This window comes from Xiphophorus maculatus, chromosome 5, assembly GCF_002775205.1.
Source record: "Xiphophorus maculatus strain JP 163 A chromosome 5, X_maculatus-5.0-male, whole genome shotgun sequence".
Lineage (NCBI taxonomy): Eukaryota > Metazoa > Chordata > Actinopteri > Cyprinodontiformes > Poeciliidae > Xiphophorus > Xiphophorus maculatus.
In genome coordinates, this window is record NC_036447.1 from 28,392,630 (window position 1) to 28,414,958 (window position 22,329).

General features: G+C 37.8%; 3 protein-coding genes across 3 annotated transcripts; all 3 read left to right on the forward strand.

Annotated features, from left to right (window-relative positions):
• Positions 1 to 285: 285 nt before the first annotated feature.
• On the forward strand, positions 286 to 8,005 carry LOC106700108 (vascular cell adhesion protein 1-like). Its single transcript, XM_014474213.2, has 5 exons — positions 286 to 602; positions 3,910 to 4,188; positions 4,335 to 4,661; positions 6,227 to 6,481; positions 6,654 to 8,005. Exons 1-5 carry the CDS (start codon positions 533 to 535, stop codon positions 6,824 to 6,826), a joined length of 1,104 nt encoding a protein of 367 aa, XP_014329699.2. The 5' UTR covers positions 286 to 532; the 3' UTR covers positions 6,827 to 8,005.
• Positions 8,006 to 12,685: 4,680 nt separating this feature from the next.
• Positions 12,686 to 14,452, forward strand: LOC102218080 (anionic trypsin-2-like). The gene is made up of 6 exons (XM_023334519.1): positions 12,686 to 12,725; positions 12,955 to 13,147; positions 13,230 to 13,418; positions 13,733 to 13,794; positions 13,894 to 14,015; positions 14,110 to 14,452. Exons 1-6 carry the CDS (start codon positions 12,686 to 12,688, stop codon positions 14,257 to 14,259), a joined length of 756 nt encoding a protein of 251 aa, XP_023190287.1. The 3' UTR covers positions 14,260 to 14,452.
• A 4,965-nt stretch (positions 14,453 to 19,417) lies between these two features.
• On the forward strand, positions 19,418 to 21,216 carry LOC111608724 (anionic trypsin-2-like). Its single transcript, XM_023334657.1, has 6 exons — positions 19,418 to 19,652; positions 19,882 to 20,074; positions 20,157 to 20,345; positions 20,660 to 20,721; positions 20,821 to 20,942; positions 21,032 to 21,216. Exons 1-6 carry the CDS (start codon positions 19,613 to 19,615, stop codon positions 21,179 to 21,181), a joined length of 756 nt encoding a protein of 251 aa, XP_023190425.1. The 5' UTR covers positions 19,418 to 19,612; the 3' UTR covers positions 21,182 to 21,216.
• The last annotated feature ends 1,113 nt before the right edge of the window (positions 21,217 to 22,329 follow it).

Consider the following 22,329-nt stretch of genomic DNA (forward strand, 5'->3'; position numbering starts at 1 on the left):
CCTAGGTCACCGTCCATTTCAAGCCACCTCTGATTACACTATTAGAAAACGTCATCAATGTTTTACTTATATTGTATTAGTAGGAGCCAGCATTCATCAGTGCCAGGACACTATTCAAATATTTCTTTCTAATGACAAAAACGTTTTCCACAATCTGGAAAGATAGAAAATAAGAGGACTAACGTGATTTCATCTACTTTCTTTTCCTTTCAGGGTGACGGACAGCCTGTTTTGATCGCTTTAGACCAGCCAGGCCGAGATAAAGATAGAATCACGGAACACATTCCCCTCTGCTGATAGTACCGGGATTTCCCAAAACGCGTAATTCATTGTGGTGCTGAAACTCGACCTCCAATTCCACTTTCAATTTCAGCTTCTCAGTGCGAAACGCCACGGTGGGAAACTACAGAAGTTTCTTTGCGCCTCCCCCCTGCGTGTCCGAAGCCTTTTTTTTTAAATTTCACTTCTCCGCCTCGGGACGTTGTTTCTGCCACCAGAGAGCTCGACTTCATTTGAAGCGCAAGGCGACAACATGTTTTCCTGCCTCTTTCTGCTCGTTTCTTTCCTGAATATCCTGCGGAGCCTCCATGTGTCCGCGTGCGGTGAGTTTCCCGTCCTGCGTCCCGGGATTTCATCCTCCGTCGGTGCCGAGTGGAAAAGTTCGGGATGGCCCGTTTCTCCAGGCAGGCCGGTCAACCGACCAGAGGTTTTCTCCAGCGGGAAAGATCGTTTTAAGCTTCACGTTTAGCTAATACTGCAAACGGAGTCCGTGGATTTATTATTCCTGCTGTTAGATTTTAAATGTCTTGCGTGTTTTGGTCGCGTTATTGTTCAGGATGTGTGTTGCGTTTACGTAGGTTTGAATTTAAAGAGTTGTCTCTAAAATTGTATCGATCACTTCAGATAATATAACTGAATTTTGCTTGGTGTAAAATAGCAAACAAAAAAAAAAAAAAAAAAAAAAAAAAGAAAAAGTCTAACCACTGAGAAAATGATTATTGGCAGCAGCTTTAATAAAACCTTAACCTCGGAGTGCAATTTATATTATTCAAGGTTTGGATCACAGTTAGAATCAGAATCAGTTTCTCTGGCCAAGTTTGTGGGCCCAAATAAGGAAATTGACTTTGGTCATATGCTTACTGACATGTAATTAGATATTAAGCCTAAATGGTAGACTAATTGATATATTTATAAAAGTTTGTATGCATATTTGATTTGAGTGTGTATTTATACACACACTCAAATCACCTTCCTAAAATAATAGTCTAAGTCTTTTTTTTTTTTTTTGCCAAAAGTGATTTTGGAACAACTAAAAAAAAAATCCCCCCCTACTGTCAAAAGATGATGAAGGCAAAAAGAAAGAAAAAAAATCACTTTTGGCCAAAAATGACTTCCCAAAAGCATTTTTTTAAATATTTAGTTAGTGTTAAGGCTCCGCCGGCAAATTCCAGATATTCTCAGTAGGGGTAAAGTTCTCAGTAAGGGTAAAGTTCAGACGTTTCAGTTGTGAAAATGATGTCTCCACTCTTTAACAAATCGAATCCTGGCGTTGTCTTGTTATCTTGGAATGCCATGCCATCAGGGAAGACAATTTCTATTGATGGAGTAACTTGGTTATCCAAAATAGTTAGGAAGTCACGCAACATTGTTTGGGCTCATAATGTTGCTGAACCTGGACTTGATCAACTACAGCAACCCTAGATCATAGCACTAATCCCACATGCTTGTACAGTAGGCACTAGGGTAGATGGGTACATCATTTTGTCTGGCTCTCTTCTTACCCAGATGCGCCATAACGCCGGAGAGTACTTAGTATTTCATTGCTTACCTCAGCTCAAAGATTGCATCAGTCCAATCTTTTTATTTTTTAAAGGCTTTGCTGGCTCTAGTGGCCTTTATTTGAGAGTGGTCAGATGGGAAAGTGGGTAATCAGAGAAGAAAAAGATATGTGGCAAAGGTCATCAGAGTGGGATCTGAACCTGCGACGGCCGTGTTGAGGACTGAGGCCTCCTTATGTGGGTTGTGCTGAACCTCTGGGCCACCACAGCGTAAGAGTCCAATCTTTGTGCTCGCTGGCAAATGCAATTTTCTTTTCTTCAGTTAGCCTCCCTGATTAGTGGTTTTCTTATGGCTACGAAGCTTTTCTGTGGAAACCTTTAGAGTTCCCTTCACATTGTGCCTGTGGAAATACTTTTACTTTTGCTTTGAAACACAACCTTGACTTCTGTTGTTTTCCTTAGATTTGATCTCACCGAATGTTTAAGAGATTGTTGATCATTATTATTATTTTTTCCACCAAAGGTGATAGTTCTTCACTTTCCTTCCAGTTATTAGTGACGTGTTGGACTGTTCTTAACTCGGTTTTAGTAGTTCTGTGTCTCCTTCAGACGTTCTCTCTGTTTAATGCTTGCCAATGATCTGATGACTCTCAAACTAACATATTTGTCATGATCAGCTGACTCTTGTGAATCATGACCTCTGAATAACTTCCTATGATTAACAGACTATGTATTGGAGTTGCATAACCAGAGATCCTTAGAGAAAAGCAGAAATATTAAAATGTGAGTAACTTTTCATGCGAGATTAGAGGCAGAACTAAGGATTTTATTTGCTCTAACAGTCGTGTTTTGTACTGTGGTAGGAAGCCGGAGTACCCAACATGTGACTTGACATTTCTAGGTACAAAACTGCCAATTTACAGATTATTGAAATGAGGAAGGCGTGAAATGACCTGCGCCTACAACTGAATCTTTGTCATCTTACTTTACGTAATTATGTTTTTTCAAAAAAGCTTGCATGTCCTTACGTTTTACAATATATTTAGATATATAACGTGAATTTGAGCTATAATGCTCAAGAACAATAGTCCTTTTTCCACAAACAGAGCCACTTTATCTTTGATTTTGGTCTTTAGATACTAGATAATTGGGCTGCATGATATTAGGATTGTGATATTATTGCTTCCAACACTCACAAGGAGCCTTTAGTAACTTGAAGACTATCGTCTTTGTCTGATATGATCATCTGCTGCAGCGACATGCTATCTTCTTATCTTTGATAAATACGATTCAATCTTTTTATTTTCTGAAGTGAGAAAATGATTTTGGGCTAGAGTAATGAAACGGTTCAGTTTATAGGCACCAAATAGAAGAGTAGCAGCTCATGAAAAGGTAACTTGCTGCCATGAGCAACACCAACATAGAATAGAATAGATTAGAATTCAACTTTATTGTCATTGCACTGTCACAAGTACAAGCAACGAGATGTAGTTTGCATCTATCCAGAAGTGCTCTACGAGATATAAATATTATTATATATTATAATATAATTATTTACGGATGTACAAGACTATTTATGTATGGACTACAAGGGGTTATAGCAAGAGATATAGATATTGTGTATAAATATAAATATGGGAGCTATATGCACAGATTATACAGAATATACAAGAATGTCAGGGATATCAGACAACCTGAAAACGTTAACAACCTGGAAGCAAAGCAAAGACTTCCTTTTAGTCTGCTTAGAGAAAAGTTATGACAAAGTGGTGAACCAGAGCATACTGAGGCAGCATAGTCAAAATCTAAATGATGTTAGGAAGAAGGAAGGAGCTTCTAGAATCTAGATAATATTTTTTACATAGAAACAATTTCAGGTGAGACGTTTCATCCAGCATTTCCAAGACCAGATCGACAGTACTGACTGTGTCTGGGTCGAATAAAGTCAAATATAAAAAATAATATACCAGTTAGTAGCACTATCTAAACACTAAAATGGTGATTAGCAAATCTCTAAGTTCCTAAGAACTTTATCCTATGTGAATTGTATATTTACTAAGGCTAAATATATTGTGTTTTGACTTCTGAGAGGACTCAAATGCAATAATATTATTATGCGTGTTTCTCACAGATTACAGCTGTCTAGATAAACCTGTGATGACTCCGTCCAGGCTGGTGGTGAAGTTCGGTGATCCAACCTCTGCTACATGTGTAGCCTGTCAGCAGGCCTGTTTTCCCCTGGATGACAGTATTAGAAATATGGAAGCTTCTCTTGGAACTTCTAACATAAATGGAAACACAGTGACCTGGACAGTGAACCGAATGACTGTGTGGGATTTAACTCCAAAGTGCTACTATACTACCATAATGAATGATCAGTGTTGCACTGACCTGCCTGTTACTGTCTACAGTAAGTTAATTAATGTTGCCAAAGCATTTAGAGTTACTGTTATCCATTGTTTTCACCATGATATATTTTTATGTTTAATGTTTTATTGCTTGATGTTACGAACTGGTATTGCTTTTATTGTTTTTATTTTTTATTATTCTCCCCAGAACCTCCAGAAAGTGTGTCCTTCAGCTTAAACCCCTCTGGACCTCTGACTGAGGGTTCAGAGGTCACGCTGCAGTGTGATGTACAGAACGTCGCTCCGGCTGAAAACCTCACTGTGACCTTTTACAGAGGTCACACGCTTCTGGGTCAAGTGAAAAGCAGCAATACCGCAAAGAAACCAGTTAATGAGATATTTTCTATGAGCTACAACAGCACAAAAGAAGATAATGGAGTCCAGTTCTGGTGTGAAGCCAAGCTGGAACTGGGAGCTGAAGGACCACAGCCCCCTCTAGTGGTGAAATCAAAGGAGACCACTGCTACAGTTTATTGTAAGTTCAGAGAGACACACAGACTGCATAGATTAGATTACCAAAAAGTTGAAGTTAATGAAACATTATTTAGATTGATTATAGACAGACTGATGTTTTCAAACCTTTATTATTGTTAATGATGGTAATTTTCACTTGCATCTAATGAAAACTGATTAGAATACTGCATCAGACCATCACAGAGTGATTTTTAAAAAATAGATGTCAGCTTTAATACTTCCTTTTGTTATTTTGAAAGGCTACTTTAATCTGAAAACGAGCCTAGTTAAAACCTCTATTTGTTAAATATGACTCCTTTGTCTTCTCACTCATTTCAGAGAAATGAGCATAAAGCACTATGTTTTTCAGTACTTAACTTCTTTTTAAATACAGAAATTCACTAATAATGTTATATTGCAGAAACTTTAAAACCTTTTCAAACTCATTTTCACAGTTAAACCAATAAAAGTGAATTATTGTTGTCATTTGGGTGTAATTTAATTTTTCTTAAAAATCAAGTGAGTTATTTGCATAAAAATATAATATAGATAAGCTCCTTGTTGACACTGTCAACTTTATAGGCTATAAATGAGATCATTGTCAGCTGCTCAGATTCTCTACAATGGTTGATTTTAGAACACAGTTGTTTTTGGAAATGGACATTTAATGCTAAACTTCTCTTTTTTGTTATTCCTGCACAAAACGTAACTTTTGTCCTATTAATTACAAAAGGTTAACCATTTATGACATGTCGTTTGTCTTAGTGGGCAGGAGATTTGTTGTTGATGTTCCCATGCAGGTACATATATTTGAGAAAATTTCTACTGTACTGGTCTCTTCTTAATCAGCAACAGAGCAAATAAAAATGATTTGTCAAATAGTTAAAAATTAGCCTCATAAATATGTATGTAGTATTTTTAATGGTAACTGATCAGTTTTTTTTAATGATCAATCACTGCATTTCCATTGAGCATATGATTGTGCAAATTGGAATTCTGAAAATAAAATTTGCTCACGATGAAACCCACGTTTTCCGTTGAAAGGTTTCGGCGCTACGATGAGGTGGTTTTTCGGCTGTATCCTAATTGGCTTATTTTACAACACTGCATTGAAAACACTTTTTGCCTTGCATGAGTTATGATGAAAAATGAGACGTTGCTACTGGCGAAAAAGGCAAAGATGACGACAGGAAGTAAAAGGAGGATTGTGTTTTTCAATGGCGTATTGTGCAAACTGACATTCACAAGGGTTTAAATTGTGTTTCTTATTTAATTGACACAGCACAATTGCAAAATTGTGTTATTTTTATATTTTTGCAACATTAGTAAGATACTAGTAAGACATTTTGTGCACATCTGTAATGGAAACTCAGCTTACATTGTGTTCAAAAATACATGACAGCTACAGTGTATAGGGAGCAAACATTCCATAAGTAAGATTTGGTGAAAGACGTCCCTTGAAATGTGGAAGCATTTGTCCGACAGTAAATCTTGGTGTTTTTCCACGTATAGGGATTTTTTTTTCTCATGTGCTCTGTTGTGTTTGAATTACTCCATTTTGTTTCCCTCTTTGTTGTAAAAACACAGACGGACTTGAGCTGAAGGTTCCGGCTGATCCCGCTCCGATCAGCATCATTAGAGGAGAACCTCTCCATTTGACCTGCTTGGCTGAAGGAAACCCCAAACCTTGGTACAACTGGACGCTGCCGCCCAACAGAGGCCACAGCAGTGTGACCGATCTGAAAATCGACTCAGTGGATTTTCAGGACGGAGGGCAATATGTCTGCACCGCCAGCAACATCGTGAACTCCGTCAGTGTTAGATTTGACGTAACAGTCCAAGGTGAGCTTCCTCAGGATTAGTTTCTAAGGTTTTTAACATTTCAGAGAAATGAGCCGCAGTACTTCTTCCAGTATTATTATTTAGCTTGAACTCACTTCACCCCAAGAAGGAAGTTTGACTGTTTGGGTATTTTAAATCATCTCTGTTCCCTTTTTTGTCTTTTTCTCTGCAGAAAACTTCATCCCGTACATAATAGGCGCCGTAGTAATTGCTGCAGTTGTGATATTGATCGCCGCAGTAGTCATCTACACTTTTTATTACAAACAGAACAAGATGGGAAAGTACCAACTAAAGGACGTTTTCCGTTTGGGCTCAATGAATCCCACCACGATTCCTCTTTGTTAGTAAAAACCAAATCCCTGGAATGACAATGGCAGGTTGAAGATTCGCTGCAGTGCCTCCAATCTGAGTCAGGTTGGTGTTGCTGCAGGTTCTCCCTTTTCCCATCACGGACATGAAAGACGTCCCACTTTTTGAATGGAAGTATTCGCTTCCTCCTAGATGGTTTTAGTGTCAGAAAGTTGCAGGAACTCTTTGTACCTGGAATCTGGAGGTTGCATGTTTTACTCAGGCCACCACGGATTACAGTAATTTCCTCTTAACTATTTGTACTTTGATAGATTCTTAATGATGAAGGTAAAGGGACACAGTTAATGCCAAAACTGTCAGTCCAGAGTGAAAGCTCATAGGAAATGATTTATACTTTGAACTAAGCTCTCATGCCTGGTATGTACTTGTTCCACAGTTTGTTTGTTTTTTTGTTTTTTCCCCCCAAATACATAGCTCATGATGTCATGCACCATTTAGCATATTTATTTAGTGATTTATTGCCTACCATTTGCAAGCTGTCCTATTATATCTGTTCCTTTATGCTCTGCTAAAATGTATTTTAATGCGACTGAACTCTTAAAAAAAGTTGCTCTCATTTGCATAGTGAGTTAGTCGTCAGAAAGCAACTTTTCTGATCAAGAATAATAATTATTTTTTGTTTGTTTTTGTTGCTTTTGCTTTGACCGCTATAATGCACTACAGGACTGTTACTATGCTTTGATTAAATCAGCTGGCAAAGTGCCACAGACCAAGCCTGTGGCATTTATTTATGGCCATGTTTAACTCTATGGTGGTGCAAGAGCAACGCAGGAAGTGACTAAATACATCCGGTGGGAATTTATCTCCCCGCCTCTGCTGAATCTCCACATTCTCACTTTCTTGTCTGCTTCTCATTCAGAGAACGGTTTACGATTACGGTCGGGAACAGTTTACGATCAGCAGTAAAAAATGGTAACATCTTAATAGTTTCTAATTCCTTGGTGAAACATTGGCTAAAACAAAACCAAAATCTGAACACTGAGGTATCCCAGTCCACTTTGTGGTGGAGAATTGGTTTTCTCTGCTATGCACTTTCATGTTTGTCTTATTTATAGTCAGAGAAATTCTGCATAGATGTCTGTGTGTGACAGGAATCGTTCATTTTAATTTCGCTGTCTTTTAAAAACGTTGCTCATTTTAACAAAAAAAAAAAAACAGAAATTACAGTCCAGATTACATGGAGCTGCTCTCCAGCTACACCGCGACATTTTTGTTGCGATCCAGCCGCTTGTTTGCGCACTAGTACACACATGCGCAGAACGCGCTGCTGTAGGGTTTATTCTACACCTGCACAGGCAGATAACAGCAGAAACAATGGTGGGTGGTATGGCGCTGCGCTGCTTTCCCTGTTCAGTTTAACACAATTTCTGATAAAGAATATGCGCTTCACGAGCAAGTCTTTCACGGAGACGGGTTGCTGTTTACAATGAGATGGAAGCTAAGAGTCGAAGCGCATATGTGTTTCTATTTCACGCTAAAATCACAGCGCCTTGTAGTGGCCTGGCGTGACAACTACAGCTGACTAGGTATCTCCGCGGCGTGGAACTTTTTCCCAATCGATATCCAAAGATACCGGAAGTATCCAGGCAGCGGTGTCGCGTAAATGTACTCTATGTTTAGTTCAAATGGCTAGGATATGAGTCTGGACTCAGTTTCTGTCATATGATGCAAAATGATTCAAATTCGGAGTCCATCCCTCATAAAATGTTTTTTCTATGAATAGTGAAAATTTAGCATCCTGCTGGGTATTTGGAACATTTTCTGACGCTTACGCTTTTGTGAGCATTCTGATTATTGTTCAGTTTTTAAAAAATGTGTATTTATATCTGAATTATTGTTATTTGACTTGTAAGTCATTTGAGAGGGATTGTGAAAAGGAGAGGATTCATTTGATGAAGACCAACTTCTGTGTGGAAATCCTGACGCTGACCTTTAACCCTCTATTCACTTACGCGGTTTTCTGGTTCTTCCAGAGGTTGCTGTGAATTTAAACATTTATATGGATTTTCTTTTGCTTTTCATGTGAGAATAATGAAAACATAGTGTTGTGTTGAGCAGATATGGTAAAACAAGGTTTCAAGTTAAAGTGAAAGGAAAAATACTTCTGAGCTTGTAACAGCTTCACACTGTTTCACGGTGGATGTGTCTGTGCACAAATCTTTATAGCTCTATTTAGACGTGTGTAGTCAAAGTGTTCTCTGAACGTCTGTGCCACTTGTGAAACCACTGACTGTATTTATAACTGTTTGTGAAAATAATACATAAGACATGCAAATGACCGAAAAAATGAATATTTTGTGCAGGAAATATAAGCTTTTTGAAACTGTAAATAAAGGGCCATTTTCTTTAAAAAAAAAACATGCTTCCTTCTTTTTTGGGTTATTCTTGGTATTTTGTTTAAAATGGTTTCATTTATCAGGAAGTAAATGACTAACTAATCAATGTGCTCATGCTTTACAAAGAAAAACATGAGCTACTTACTGTATTAGCGGAAATTATTGCCAAAGTTCCTACGAATACCAGCCAGACAACTTCAGAAATCTTTGGGAGGATTTAACTGAAAGGTGGAGTGAGGGCATTCATTCCCAGAAACACTTTTTTCCTCCCCTTCCTGTATTTTTACATCCTGCTAAGAAAAAATGCTGTGCTGGAATTAGGGTGAGTGGGATGTGTGTGTGTGTGTGGGTGGGTGGAGGTGTACACGTGGGCTGCTGTTCTGAATGACCGTGCTTCTTAAGCCCTCATCATGTTAGCCAGAGCTTAAATGAGGCTTGAACAGAAACTAATTCACATATCGGGCTTTGAATCAACACAACATTATCTCAGGTCCCTTTAAACCAGGGGTCTCAAACTCCAGTCCTCAAGGGCCGCAGTCCTGCAACTTTTAGATGTGCCTCTGCTGCACCACACCTGAACAGAATAATTAGGTCATTAAGGCTCTGAAGAACTGATCTACACAAGGAGGAGGAAATTAAGTCATTTCATTCCAGTGTTTTGTACCTGTGGCACATCTAAAAACTGCAGGTCTGCGGCCCTCGAGGACTGGAGTTTGAGACCCCTGCTTTAAACGAATCTATCATGCTTCTGTCCAGACACCGCTTTGTTGCTGCGGCACACTCAACACTTAAGAATCAAAGTGGAGTTGAGTCCCATTCTGCTAAATGGTGTGTGTCGCTATCAGTGGACGGCTGGCTCTCCTGTGGGTGGGTGTCAATGTTGTGGGGAAGCCATTATCATTGACATCAGTCCTGGACTTCTTTGAAGTCAGGAAGATTTGGGAAAATGGTTTAATGCCCGTAAAAATTGGTGTAAAAGTTAATTTAGGCAAACTTGGGTGTTCTCTTTCCATTATTTGTTTATTTTAAAGCTACACTTCCTGTTTGTGTCACTTGTAGGCAGAGTTGGGCAGTTACAGAAATACTTCATAATTATGAACGTAACATCTTAGATATTTTGTAGGAGTGGAATAGAAACATAAATGGTTATTTTTTTTAGAGATATCAGGATTTTTAAACAAATGTTTTCTTCTCAAGGTAGAGGGGAAGAAAACTGATGTCAGAGTTGTTTAGTTCACCCATTGCGTGTAAGCTGATAAAACAGATAGAAAAATGACAAAAAGTCCTTTTGTCCATAACAGAGTGTTCCTTTTAAACTTCTTGGAACATTTTTGGTCCATAAAGTATTCATAGTTTATTTTAAGAAGGACATTTTAGTTCCATTAATCTTTTTGTTTTTCATAATGTAGAATCAGGGCTCTTTTTCTACTTTTTCTAACTTTTGGCCACATAAAACAGATCTTTTGTTTTTTCGAGTAGCAGATCTCTTCACATCTCTAATTAGTTAAATCATAGTCTATTACCCACTGGATCATTTAATTACTCCACACCACTGCTCCTTGTCCCTTCTCCCTGGTTTCCTCATGGTATCTTCATTTTTGTTCCTTGGACTATTTTTTTGGAAGATTGATTTTTCACTTTAATCTACAACAGAACGTTTACGTCTCCTGCCTGCTGCATTTGGCCCCACACTACTATCACACATATCATGACAGACGGAGGTAATGCATTGGACTTTAAAGTCACTCTGTCCATCATGGTCAGTTTGGAATGAATATATGTAATGAACACATTTACATATCAATAAAAATAGTTTCTTTTAAGGAACCACAATAAAGCCTAATTTGTTACAAAATAAAATACCAACAATCACTTATTTTCTTAAATCTTTAAGTTAAGAACTGAAATATAAAATTGTTTTTACAGCCAAGATATTTGCTGGAAATGGGGCATATTGTAGATCTATAGTCAGAGTAATGACATCAATAAATACCTGTCAAAATACAGTATTGCCACTGATACATAACGTCCACTTTAGTGGACAGGTGACCAGCTGTTATTTCTCCAAATACAAAGTTGTTATTTGGAAACTACAGTATATCAGTAGTGTTAGTATTTAAGAGTTGCTTTATGTCACAATATATTTTCACCTACAATAGAAGGAGGGACTGGATTTTCCTGAGTTGGTCGGCATGCTTTTTCATTTGTCTGCCATATTGGATTCAACAATTTTTTCTTGCACTTGCAATAGATGACCAGTAGTTGGCAGTGTATTGTATCAAGCACTAGTGTACACTTCAGTGGTCTGTGTGCATTTATAAAATAAAATCCCATATAAACACAAGAAAATATTTTTCAGATAACTGTCCACTGTCCTGTATGTATAAAATGGATTATACATAATGCATGGTTTGAGATACTGACAGGGTGGTGTTTCTCAGTCATTAAATGTATTTGGAGCCTCAGTTGTGCAGAAATTTGTGAAGTCAAGTTGCTACCTGTGAGACACAGAGGGAACTTAGTTCCTGTGAGTTTTTGTCAGACAAAGTGTGTAAGTTCAGGGAGCTGAACTTACTGCATGTTCCATGTTTGCTGTCAGATCAGATTACAATTGTTTTTGATTGCTTTGACTTGCTGAAAGGATCTGGGATCCACTCAGTTTCCATAATCTCAGCAGAAGAAAACCTCCTGCAGATGTATGAACATCCGGATGTTCATCTCACCCTTTTGGAAGATAGTTAACATAGACATCATTCAAGTAGTCCAAACTCCATCCTTTATGGCAACAAAACAGAAATCACCTGTTCTTTCTCACCCACTTCACGTTGCATGCATCAGTATGAATCCACAGAAGCGGCTGCTTCACTTTCCAAAACAACTCCAGAAAAAATTAAGCAAAGGCAGATGTGAATTCTTGTAGAATAGAAGCCAATCATTTTTTTTGTAAAAACAAAACATCAACCTGAAAACAAGGATTCTCTCTACCTTCAAAATATCAATTTTATTTCATCAAGCTTATGATCAAGTTTTCCGTTGTGCAAAACTCACTGCAAGCTTGTGCAAAAACATAAAACTAACCAATTATTTTTAGTCTAGTTTGTAGTGCAAAAATCTCAGTTCACTTGAGAAAAGGCATAAATAACTAATAAGTAACTTTGTAGCAAAATATAGGAGATACTTGTTTTAAGTCAACTCCTTAATGTTAATGAAAACATTCTTGTTTCATTTGGTCATTCTATAAGTTACAAGAGGAGTAAATGTTTTGTTATTAGTGAAATGATCTGTGAATGGAACAAGAACCTTTTCAAGTTTCTTTAGAACGTTGAGTTCTTGAAGTTAGTCTGTATGCAGATGACAGCACAACTCACTGTCTGTCCTGTCATTGGACAGATCAGTGTCTGTCCTGTGATTGGTGGCTTCCTGTCCAGCAGGAAGTTGTGAACAGAGTTTAAAAGCAGGCCTGCAAGACTGCAGACATTCACAGGAAGCTGGACCAGCAATGGCTCTGCTGAAGGTTCTGCTGCTGCTGCTGGGGCTGGGTGAGCGGACACACTGGAAACACTGGGCATACTGGAGACACTTCCTACTGGTTCCAGGGAGGCTGCTGCTCTCTGTAACTCTCAAACTTCCCCCTGATTCTGTTTCAGACTGAAACGTCTTTGCATATGAACTGTAATGCTTTTTAATCTTTAACTAATTATTCTTTTCTGTTCCTTCAGCCATGTTTGGACCTGATTTCTGAGTGAAGTCCTCCTTTTTCTTCTTCAGGTGTTTCAGTGAACTCACATGTTTCTTTGCACAAGAGAATCATTGGAGGTCAAAACTGTGATGACAAGGAGCGTCTTTATCATGTTCGGCTGGAGGGCAACAATGGTACTGAGACAACCTTGTGTGGAGGATCTCTGATCCACCCTGAGTGGATCCTGACTGCAGCTCACTGCTGGAAGTCGGAGCCAGGATGGTAGGAAAGAGTCATTCAGACAGTTTTATGAGCAGATGATCAGGTTTTCTATGTGTTCATTATAATCTAACCTGTTCTGCAGGACTACCACAGCAACGTTAGGAGTTCATCCACGGACTGCTACACAGGAGAAACAGATAATCCAACACAATCCAGTTATTTATGTTGACCAATCGCATCAGCAGCATGACATCATGTTGCTGAAGCTTCAGAGACCAGTAAGAAATATCCGTCCTGCTCTGCTACCAAGATGCAATAATCGTATTACAATGTAAGTCTTTCTCTGGTCAAAAACATGACTTCAGGTTTTCTGTTTCCACTCTTCCAGTCCTGCTGCCTCTGCTTCAGCACACCTGAGTCAGGTATTCAGTCCACCAGCAGAACCAGAACTTGTTTAGCTCAGATGTGTTGGACCAGAGACATGTGAAGGATGCACAACACTGTCACTGAGGACTGGAGGTGGACACTCCTATGTCTGTGGATGAAATCCTTCATGGATTTATTTTCTGTTCTTTCATTGTTCCTCCTAATGATTGAATTTCTACATTGTCATCATTTTTGACATTTATCCTAATTGTGTTTCAGTGGTGCTACAGTTCAGCTGGCAGGAGAAGGATCAACGATAACCAGCCCCAATAATTTACGCTGTGAGAGAAATATTGAAGTTATGAGAGTAAAATCTTTGGGTCTGTCTGTACAGAGAAGGTTAAGTGAAGAACTTTTATGATTCTCATGTTTCTCTGCAGCACTCGATGCTCCTATTCCACCATATCTTCAGTGTGTCAACATGAAAGTTAGTGGTTTTTTCTTCGCGGCAACACGTGGGCATCTATTCATGGCTGAAGCAGAGAACAAGGATACGTGTCTTGTAAGTTTGTTTCGTCAATATTTCTCCACAGACAAGAGAAAAGAAAACGTTTCTGTTTTACAACATAAATATATTGTTATAAATTTTCCTACAGGGTGACTCTGGTGGAGGAGTGGTGTTCAACAAGAAGATTTATGGTGTGATTGCTGACAGTGGAAAAGACCATGCATGTCAGAAACCAATTATTAGCATGGTTGTGTGTGAATACATGGAGTGGATAAGCAAAACAATTGGGCTTAAATAAAACATAAACTATCATGAAAAAGTTTCATCAAATTTCCTCTCAGATGTAATTCTATAGTTATATCTTCATCAGTTTGTTCTACAAGTTTATAGAATTAGGATAAATTAATAGTTTTGTTTTTTCTCACCTGACCTTGACCTCCCTAATGGAGCTTTCTCTGCCTCAGAAATGAAAAAATAAATCAATAAATGAATGAAAAAGAATAATTTCCTGTCTGATCATCTTTACATTCATGGTTGAGTTTGTTCACTTGATATTTTTCCTGAACTGAGTCTACAAACGTGACATGAGTTTTAAATCACATGACGAGGATCTCCAGAAGTAAATTTATTCAGTTTTTGTCTTTATTTTACATCAGAAATGAACATGCAGCATCTAAACTGTGCAGATCTGGAGAGACTATATATGATTTAGTTCTGGAGAACTTTAAACTCCAAGAGCTACAAAAAAATAATAAAACAGAAGTCACTTAATACAACAATTAATAATAAAACTCAAATAACTTAGAAATAAATAATAAAAACATCACATTTTAAGAAAGGAAATAAAAAGTTCAATAATTAAAAACATTTTAAAAGTCCAATTCTAGAACGGAAGAAGTTTTATTGGGTTTATTTCTGGTTATCAGTGAGGAAAATAACAGACTTCCAATAAAATATTGAGCATATTTTCAGTCTTAAAAGTTGTTAAACTGTCATTAAAGAAACAAAATCTAAAATCTGCATCAAACAGTTCATGTACAAAACAATAACATCTGCATGGATGTGGTGGACGTATTCTGATAAATTCTAACTTTTGAACACATTTTCTAATAACTTAAACTTTAGAAACATTAAATAGACAAACACTGAAACCTTTGCTGTTGTTGGAGAAGATCAGAGGGTCTTCTTGAAGTTTAGCCATGAGCTACATAATTAGTTAGTAAACATTTTCTTTTTAAAGGTTTTTTATTGGCTCTAGTGGCCTTTATTTGATAGTTAATTGACAGGAAAGTGGGTAATGAGAGAAGGGGGAAGACATGCGGCAAAGGTCACCAGGCCGGGAATGGAACCTGCGACAGCCGCGACGAGGACTAAGGCCTCCTTATGTGGGTTGTGCTTAACCCCTGCGCCACCACAGCACATCCCAATTAGTTAGTAAACTTAATATTTAGTTTAGTTGGTAAATAAATATTTTAATGGCAAGCATAAATGTGACATATTTATACGTATATACAAAGCTAAGGTTGCAAGAAAGGACACACTAGGAATCACCCTCTTCAGGGCATATCTTAGATACAGGCCTACAATAGGAAATTGTTAGGTGCCATTTTGTTGTGTTGTTATGACAATGGACCAGCGCTGCATTTTAGTCTTAATAAATGGAATTCATGATTTCAACTCGCTGCCTCTTCTTGAACCTCATGAACCTAATAAACGTAGCTTGAGAAAGTATAATCTCCAACAATTGGAGGCATTGCTGGGATGTATGGAGGTTAGTGATTTGAAAAACAGAGCAGAACACAGCAGACACCAAACTCTGGGTTGACCTAAAGAAACAAAAGATAAATATCCATTTTAATTGGGTAACTGAAAGTAAACAAATTGAGAGCTGGTGTCTGAGGTGTTACATTCCCAAATGGAAGAGTGCAGTGTAGTTTTATGGTGAAATAATGAATTAAATAAGAGGGGAAAAGGTGCATCTTTGGACCTTGTAGTCTTAAACCAACAAAACCTGATGTGTTGCAGAGTTGGGTGCTCAGAATGTAGGTGTTCGGATTCAGTTTTGTGTTCAGTGTGAGTGCTCTGTCTATAGAGGATCTATAGATTATCTGTGGGATTATTCCAGAAGTCTGTCACACCTGCAGCTCATTCCAGAAATTGGCTGCAGCATCGTTAAGGGGCGGTGGAGCAGTTGTTTGTCGCTCGATGGTCCAACCTGTTGATCCAGAGGAGATTTACGAATCAAACCTGGAATCCCATCCTGACAAAGATCGCATCTTCATTGTTCAATAACTGCTCCTCACCCAACTGGGCTCCGGACTCCACAGTCTGGCCGCTCTCCCCCCATTTCCACCTAAGAGCCTCCACTGCACATACCTGGATTCACACCTCTCTGTCAGCGCCCACATCCACCTACGAGATTTTAATTGAACTGTCAGATCCCTTAACCCCAAATTCCTCCGCCTGAATCAGACTGCCAGGATTCCAGCCTTGTAGGAGTTCCTAGCTGAGGATTTACCTGGGACTGAAGACATTTTCAACACTTTTATTGTATTTATAAAAACTGAACTTTTTTATCCCTTTGAGAATAAAATTGTTTAAAACTCAGGTGATCTCTGTTCTGACTTATTGCCTCCCCCTTGTTTTCTTTGAACTAGCTGGTGCCACCAGGCCATATTAGCCTGGTGTTACACATACACACATAAGGATAAAGGAAATGACACATTGGGGAACGCCCTATTTATCGGGCAGCTTAGATAAAAACCTAGAAAAGTAACCATAAACTGTTCAATTCTTTTTTGCTGTGTTGTTCCATAAAGAAACATGGTGATGGATCAGTGCTGCATTTTGGTCTTAATAAAGTTTATTATTAAACTCGCTGACTCTTCTAGAACCTCATACATTAAGAACAAAGCTGGAGAGGGGATCATTTTGAACAATATAATATAACTCTTCATCCAAATTTAGAAAACCAATTTGTATTATATTAAAGTAAACATGGAATACATTTGCTGTTGAATAATCTTTTGAAAATCTTTCTAAAAACATGTTACAATTGAAAAAAGACGTAGTGTCTCAAAATCTCAGTCAAAAAACACACAGGAATATTTATTTTTGAATTTCTTTTCAAGAAAGTCATTACAGGGAAAACTTCATAATTATGAATGTAACATCTTAGATATTTTGTAGGAATAGAAACATAAATGGTTATTTTTTAGGGATACCAGGATTTTTAAACAAATGTTTTCTTCTCAAGGTAGAGGGGAAGAAAACTGATGTCAGAGTTGTTTAGTTCACCCATTGCGTGTAAGCTGATAAAACAGATAGAAAAATGACAAAAAGTCCTTTTGTCCACAACAGAGTGTTCCTTTTAAACTTCTTGGAACATTTTTGGTCTATAAAGTTTTCATAGTTTCTTTTAAGAAGGACATTTTAGTTCCATTAATCTTTTTGTTTCTCATAATGTAGAATCAGGGATCTTTTTGTACTTTTTTATATTTAGGCTTGTCTTTAACTTGCTCTTTGTTAGCACATTAGCTCCACATTACATCAAACTAACTTTTGGCCACATAAAACAGATCTTTTGTTTTTTCGAGTAGCAAATCTCTTCACATCTCTAATTAGTTAAATCATAGTCTATTACCCACTGGATCATTTAATTACTCCACACCACTGCTCCTTGTCCCTTCTCCCTGGTTTCCTCATGGTATCTTCATTTTAGGTTTATTTTTGTTCCTTGGACTATTTTTTTTGGAAGATTGATTTTTCACTTAAATCTACAACAGAACTTTTACGTCTCCTGCCTGCTGCATTTGGCCCCACACTACTATCACACATATCATGACAGACGGAGGTAATGCATTGGACTTTAAAGTCACTCTGTCCATCATGGTCAGTTTGGAATGAATATTTGTAATGAACACATTTACATATCAATAAAAATAGTTTATTTTAAGAACCACAATAAAGCCTAATTTGTTACAAAATAAAATACAAACAATCACCTATTTTCTTAAATCTTCAAGTTAAGAACGGAAATATAAAATTGTTCTTACAGCCAAGATATTTGCTGGAAATGGGGCACATGGTGCATCTCAAACTTCCCTCTGATTCTGTTTCAGACTGATCAATAGTCAGAGTAATGACATCAATAAATACCTGTCAAAATATTGTCACTGATGCATGACGTCCACTTTAGTGGACAGGTGATCAGCTGTAATTTCTCCAAAAACAAAGTTGTTATTTGGAAACTACATCAGTAGTATTAGTCTTTAGGAGTTGCTTTATGTCACAATATATTTTCACCTACAATAGAAGGAGGGACTGGATTTTCCTGAGTTGGTCGGCATGCTTTTTCATTTGTCTGCCATATTGGATTCAACAATTTTTTCTTGCACTTGCAATAGATGGCCAGTAGGTGGCAGTGTATTGTATCATGCACTAGTGTACACTTCAGTGGTCTGTGTGCATTTATAAAATAAAATCCCATATAAACACAAGAAAATATTTTTCAGATAACTGTCCACTGTCCCGTATGTATAAAATGGATTATACATAATGCATGGTTTGAGATACTGACAGGGTGGTGTTTCTCAGTCATTAAATGTATTTGGAGCCTCAGTTGTGCAGAAATTTGTGAAGTCAAGTTGCTACCTGTGAGACACAGAGGGAACTTAGTTCCTGTGAGTTTTTGTCAGACAAAGTGTGTAAGTTCAGGGAGCTGAACTTACTGCATGTTCCATGTTTGCTGTCAGATCAGATTACAATTGTTTTTGATTGCTTTGACTTGCTGAAAGGATCTGGGATCCACTCAGTTTCCATAATCTCAGCAGAAGAAAACCTCCTGCAGATGTCTGAACATCTGGACGTTCATCTCACCCTTTTGGAAGATAGTTAACATAGACATCATTCAAGTAGTCCAAACTCCATCCTTTATGGCAACAAAACAGAAATCACCTGTTCTTTCTCACCCACTTCACGTTGCATGCATCAGTATGAATCCACAGAAGCGGCTGCTTCACTTTCCAAAACAACTCCAGAAAAAATTAAGCAAAGGCAGATGTGAATTCTTGTAGAATAGAAGCCAATCATTTTTTTGTAAAAACAAAACATCAACCTGAAAACAAGGATTCTCTCTACCTTCAAAATATCAATTTTATTTCATCAAGCTTATGATCAAGTTTTCCGTTGTGCAAAACACACTGCAAGCTTGTGCAAAAACGTAAAATTAACCAATTATTTTTAGTCTAGTTTGTAGTGCAAAAATCTCAGTTCACTTGAGAAAAGGCATAAATAACTAATAAGTAACTTTGTAGCAAAATATAGGAGATACTTGTTTTAAGTCAACTCCTTAATGTTAATGAAAACATTCTTGTTTCATTTGGTCATTCTATAAGTTACAAGAGGAGTAAATGTTTTGTTATTAGTGAAATGATCTGTGAATGGAACAAGAACCTTTTCAAGTTTCTTTAGAACGTTGAGTTCTTGAAGTTAGTCTGTATGCAGATGACAGCACAACTCACTGTCTGTCCTGTCATTGGACAGATCAGTGTCTGTCCTGTGATTGGTGGCTTCCTGTCCAGCAGGAAGTTGTGAACAGAGTTTGAAAGCTGCTGGAGGACTGCAGACATTCACAGGAAGCTGGACCAGCAATGGCTCTGCTGAAGGTTCTGCTGCTGCTGCTGGGGCTGGGTGAGCGGACACACTGGAAACACTGGGCATACTGGAGACACTTCCTACTGGTTCCAGGGAGGCTGCTGCTCTCTGTAACTCTCAAACTTCCCCCTGATTCTGTTTCAGACTGAAACGTCTTTGCATATGAACTGTAATGCTTTTTAATCTTTAACTAATTATTCTTTTCTGTTCCTTCAGCCATGTTTGGACCTGATTTCTGAGTGAAGTCCTCCTTTTTCTTCTTCAGGTGTTTCAGTGAACTCACATGTTTCTTTGCACAAGAGAATCATTGGAGGTCAAAACTGTGATGACACGGAGCGTCTTTATCATGTTCGGCTGGAGGGCAACAATGGTACTGAGACAACCTTGTGTGGAGGATCTCTGATTCACCCTGAGTGGATCCTGACTGCAGCTCACTGCTGGAAGTCGGAGCCAGGATGGTAGGAAAGAGTCATTCAGACAGTTTTATGAGCAGATGATCAGGTTTTCTATGTGTTCATTATAATCTAACCTGTTCTGCAGGACTACCACAGCAACGTTAGGAGTTCATCCACGGACTGCTACACAGGAGAAACAGATAATCCAACACAATCCAGTTATTTATGTTGACCAATCGCATCAGCAGCATGACATCATGTTGCTGAAGCTTCAGAGACCAGTAAGAAATATCCATCCTGTTCGGCTACCAAGATGCAATAATCGTGTTACGATGTAAGTCTTTCTCTGGTCAAAAACATGACTTCAGGTTTTCTGTCTCCACTTCTCTGGTCCTGCTGCCTCTGCTTCAGCACACCTGAGTCAGGTAATCAGGTCACCAGCAGAACCAGAACCTGTTTAGCTCAGGTGTGTTGGACCAGAGACATGTGAAGGATGCACGACACCGTCACTGAGGACTGGAGGTGGACACTCCTGTGTCTGTGGATGAAATCCTTCATGGATTTATTTTCTGTTCTTTCATTGTTCCTCCTAATAATTCAATTTCTACATTGTCATCCTTTTTGACATTTATCCTAATTATGTTTCAGTGGTGCTACAGTTCAGCTGGCAGGAGAAGGTCCAACGACAATCGGCCCCAATAATCAGCGATGTGAGAGAAATATTGAAGTTATGAGAATAAAATCTTTGTTTCTGTCTGTACAGAGAAGGTTAAGTGAAGAACTTTTATGATTCTCATGTTTCTCTGCAGCACTCAGTGCTCCTCTTCTACCACATCTACAGTGTGTCGACATGATAGTTAGTGGTTTTTTCTTCGTGGCGACACGTGGGCATCTATTCTTTGCTGAAGCACTGAACAAGGATATGACTCTAGTAAGTTTGTTTCTTCAATATTTCTCCACAGACAAGAGAAAACTTTTCTGTTTTACAACATAAATACATTGTTATAAATGTTCCTACAGGGTGACTCTGGTGGAGGAGTGGTGTTCAACAAGAAGATTTATGGTGTGATTGCTGGCAGTGGAAAAGACTATGCATTCCGTAATCCAGTTATTAGCATGGTTGTGTGTGAATACATGGAGTGGATAAGCAAAACAATTGGGCTTAAATAAAACATAAACTCTCATGAAATAAAATTTTCATCACATTTCCTTTCATATACAAATTTATAGTTGTATCTTCATCAGTTTGTTCTACAAGTTTGTAGAATTAGGACAAATTAATAGTTTTGTTTTTTCTCACCTTACCTTGACCTCCCTAATGGAGCTTTCTCTGCTTCAGAAATGAAAAAATAAATCAATAAATGAATGAAAAAGAAACATTTCCTGTCTGATCGTCTTTACATTCATGGTTATTGAACATATTTTCAGCCTTAAAAGTTGTTAATCTGTCATTAAAGAAACAAAATCTACAATCTGCATCAAACAGTTCATGTAGAAAACAATGACATCTGCATGGATGTGGTGGATGTATTCTGATAAATTCTAACTTTTGAACACATTTTCTAATAACTTAAACGTTAGAAACATTAAATAGACAAACACTGAAACCTTTGCTGTCTTTGGAGAAGATCAGAGGGTCTTCTTCAAGTTTAGCCATGAGCTACATAATTAGTTAGTAAACTTAATATTTAGTTTAGTTGGTAACTAAATATTTTAATGGCAAGCATACTAAATGTTTAACTAGTAACCAAAATCTGTCATTACTTTGCATTTATCAATTTTGTTTGGAAAAATCTGTGTGTCTGATCAGTTTCTCTCAGCACTCCTTGATGTCATTGTTGTGTCAGGACTTTTCATTTTGGTGACACGATCTCTGACATGAAAAGCTGTTTTAGAGGAACGAGCCATTCATTCTGAATTAGTACTAAATCACTATTGCAGGTTGAAAAAATGTCTCATGACATCTTAAAACTAGTTTTTGTTAGGAATAAATAATTGCTGTGTTTTCCTCTATCTCTTTTAAGTGCTTGCATGTACATATATATACAGCTAAGGTTGAAAGAAAGGACACACTAGGAATCACCCTCTTCAGGGCATATCTTAGATACAGGCCTTCTTATCTTATTTTGGTTACTAGTTAAACATTTAGTATGCTTGCCATTAAAATATTTAGTTACCAACTAACAAGTTCTTATCTTAGATAAGAACTTGTTAGGTGCCATTTTGTTGTGTTGTTATGACAATGGAATTCATGATTTCAACTCGCTGACTCTTCTTAAACCTCATGAACCTAATAAACTTAGATTGAGAAAGTATAA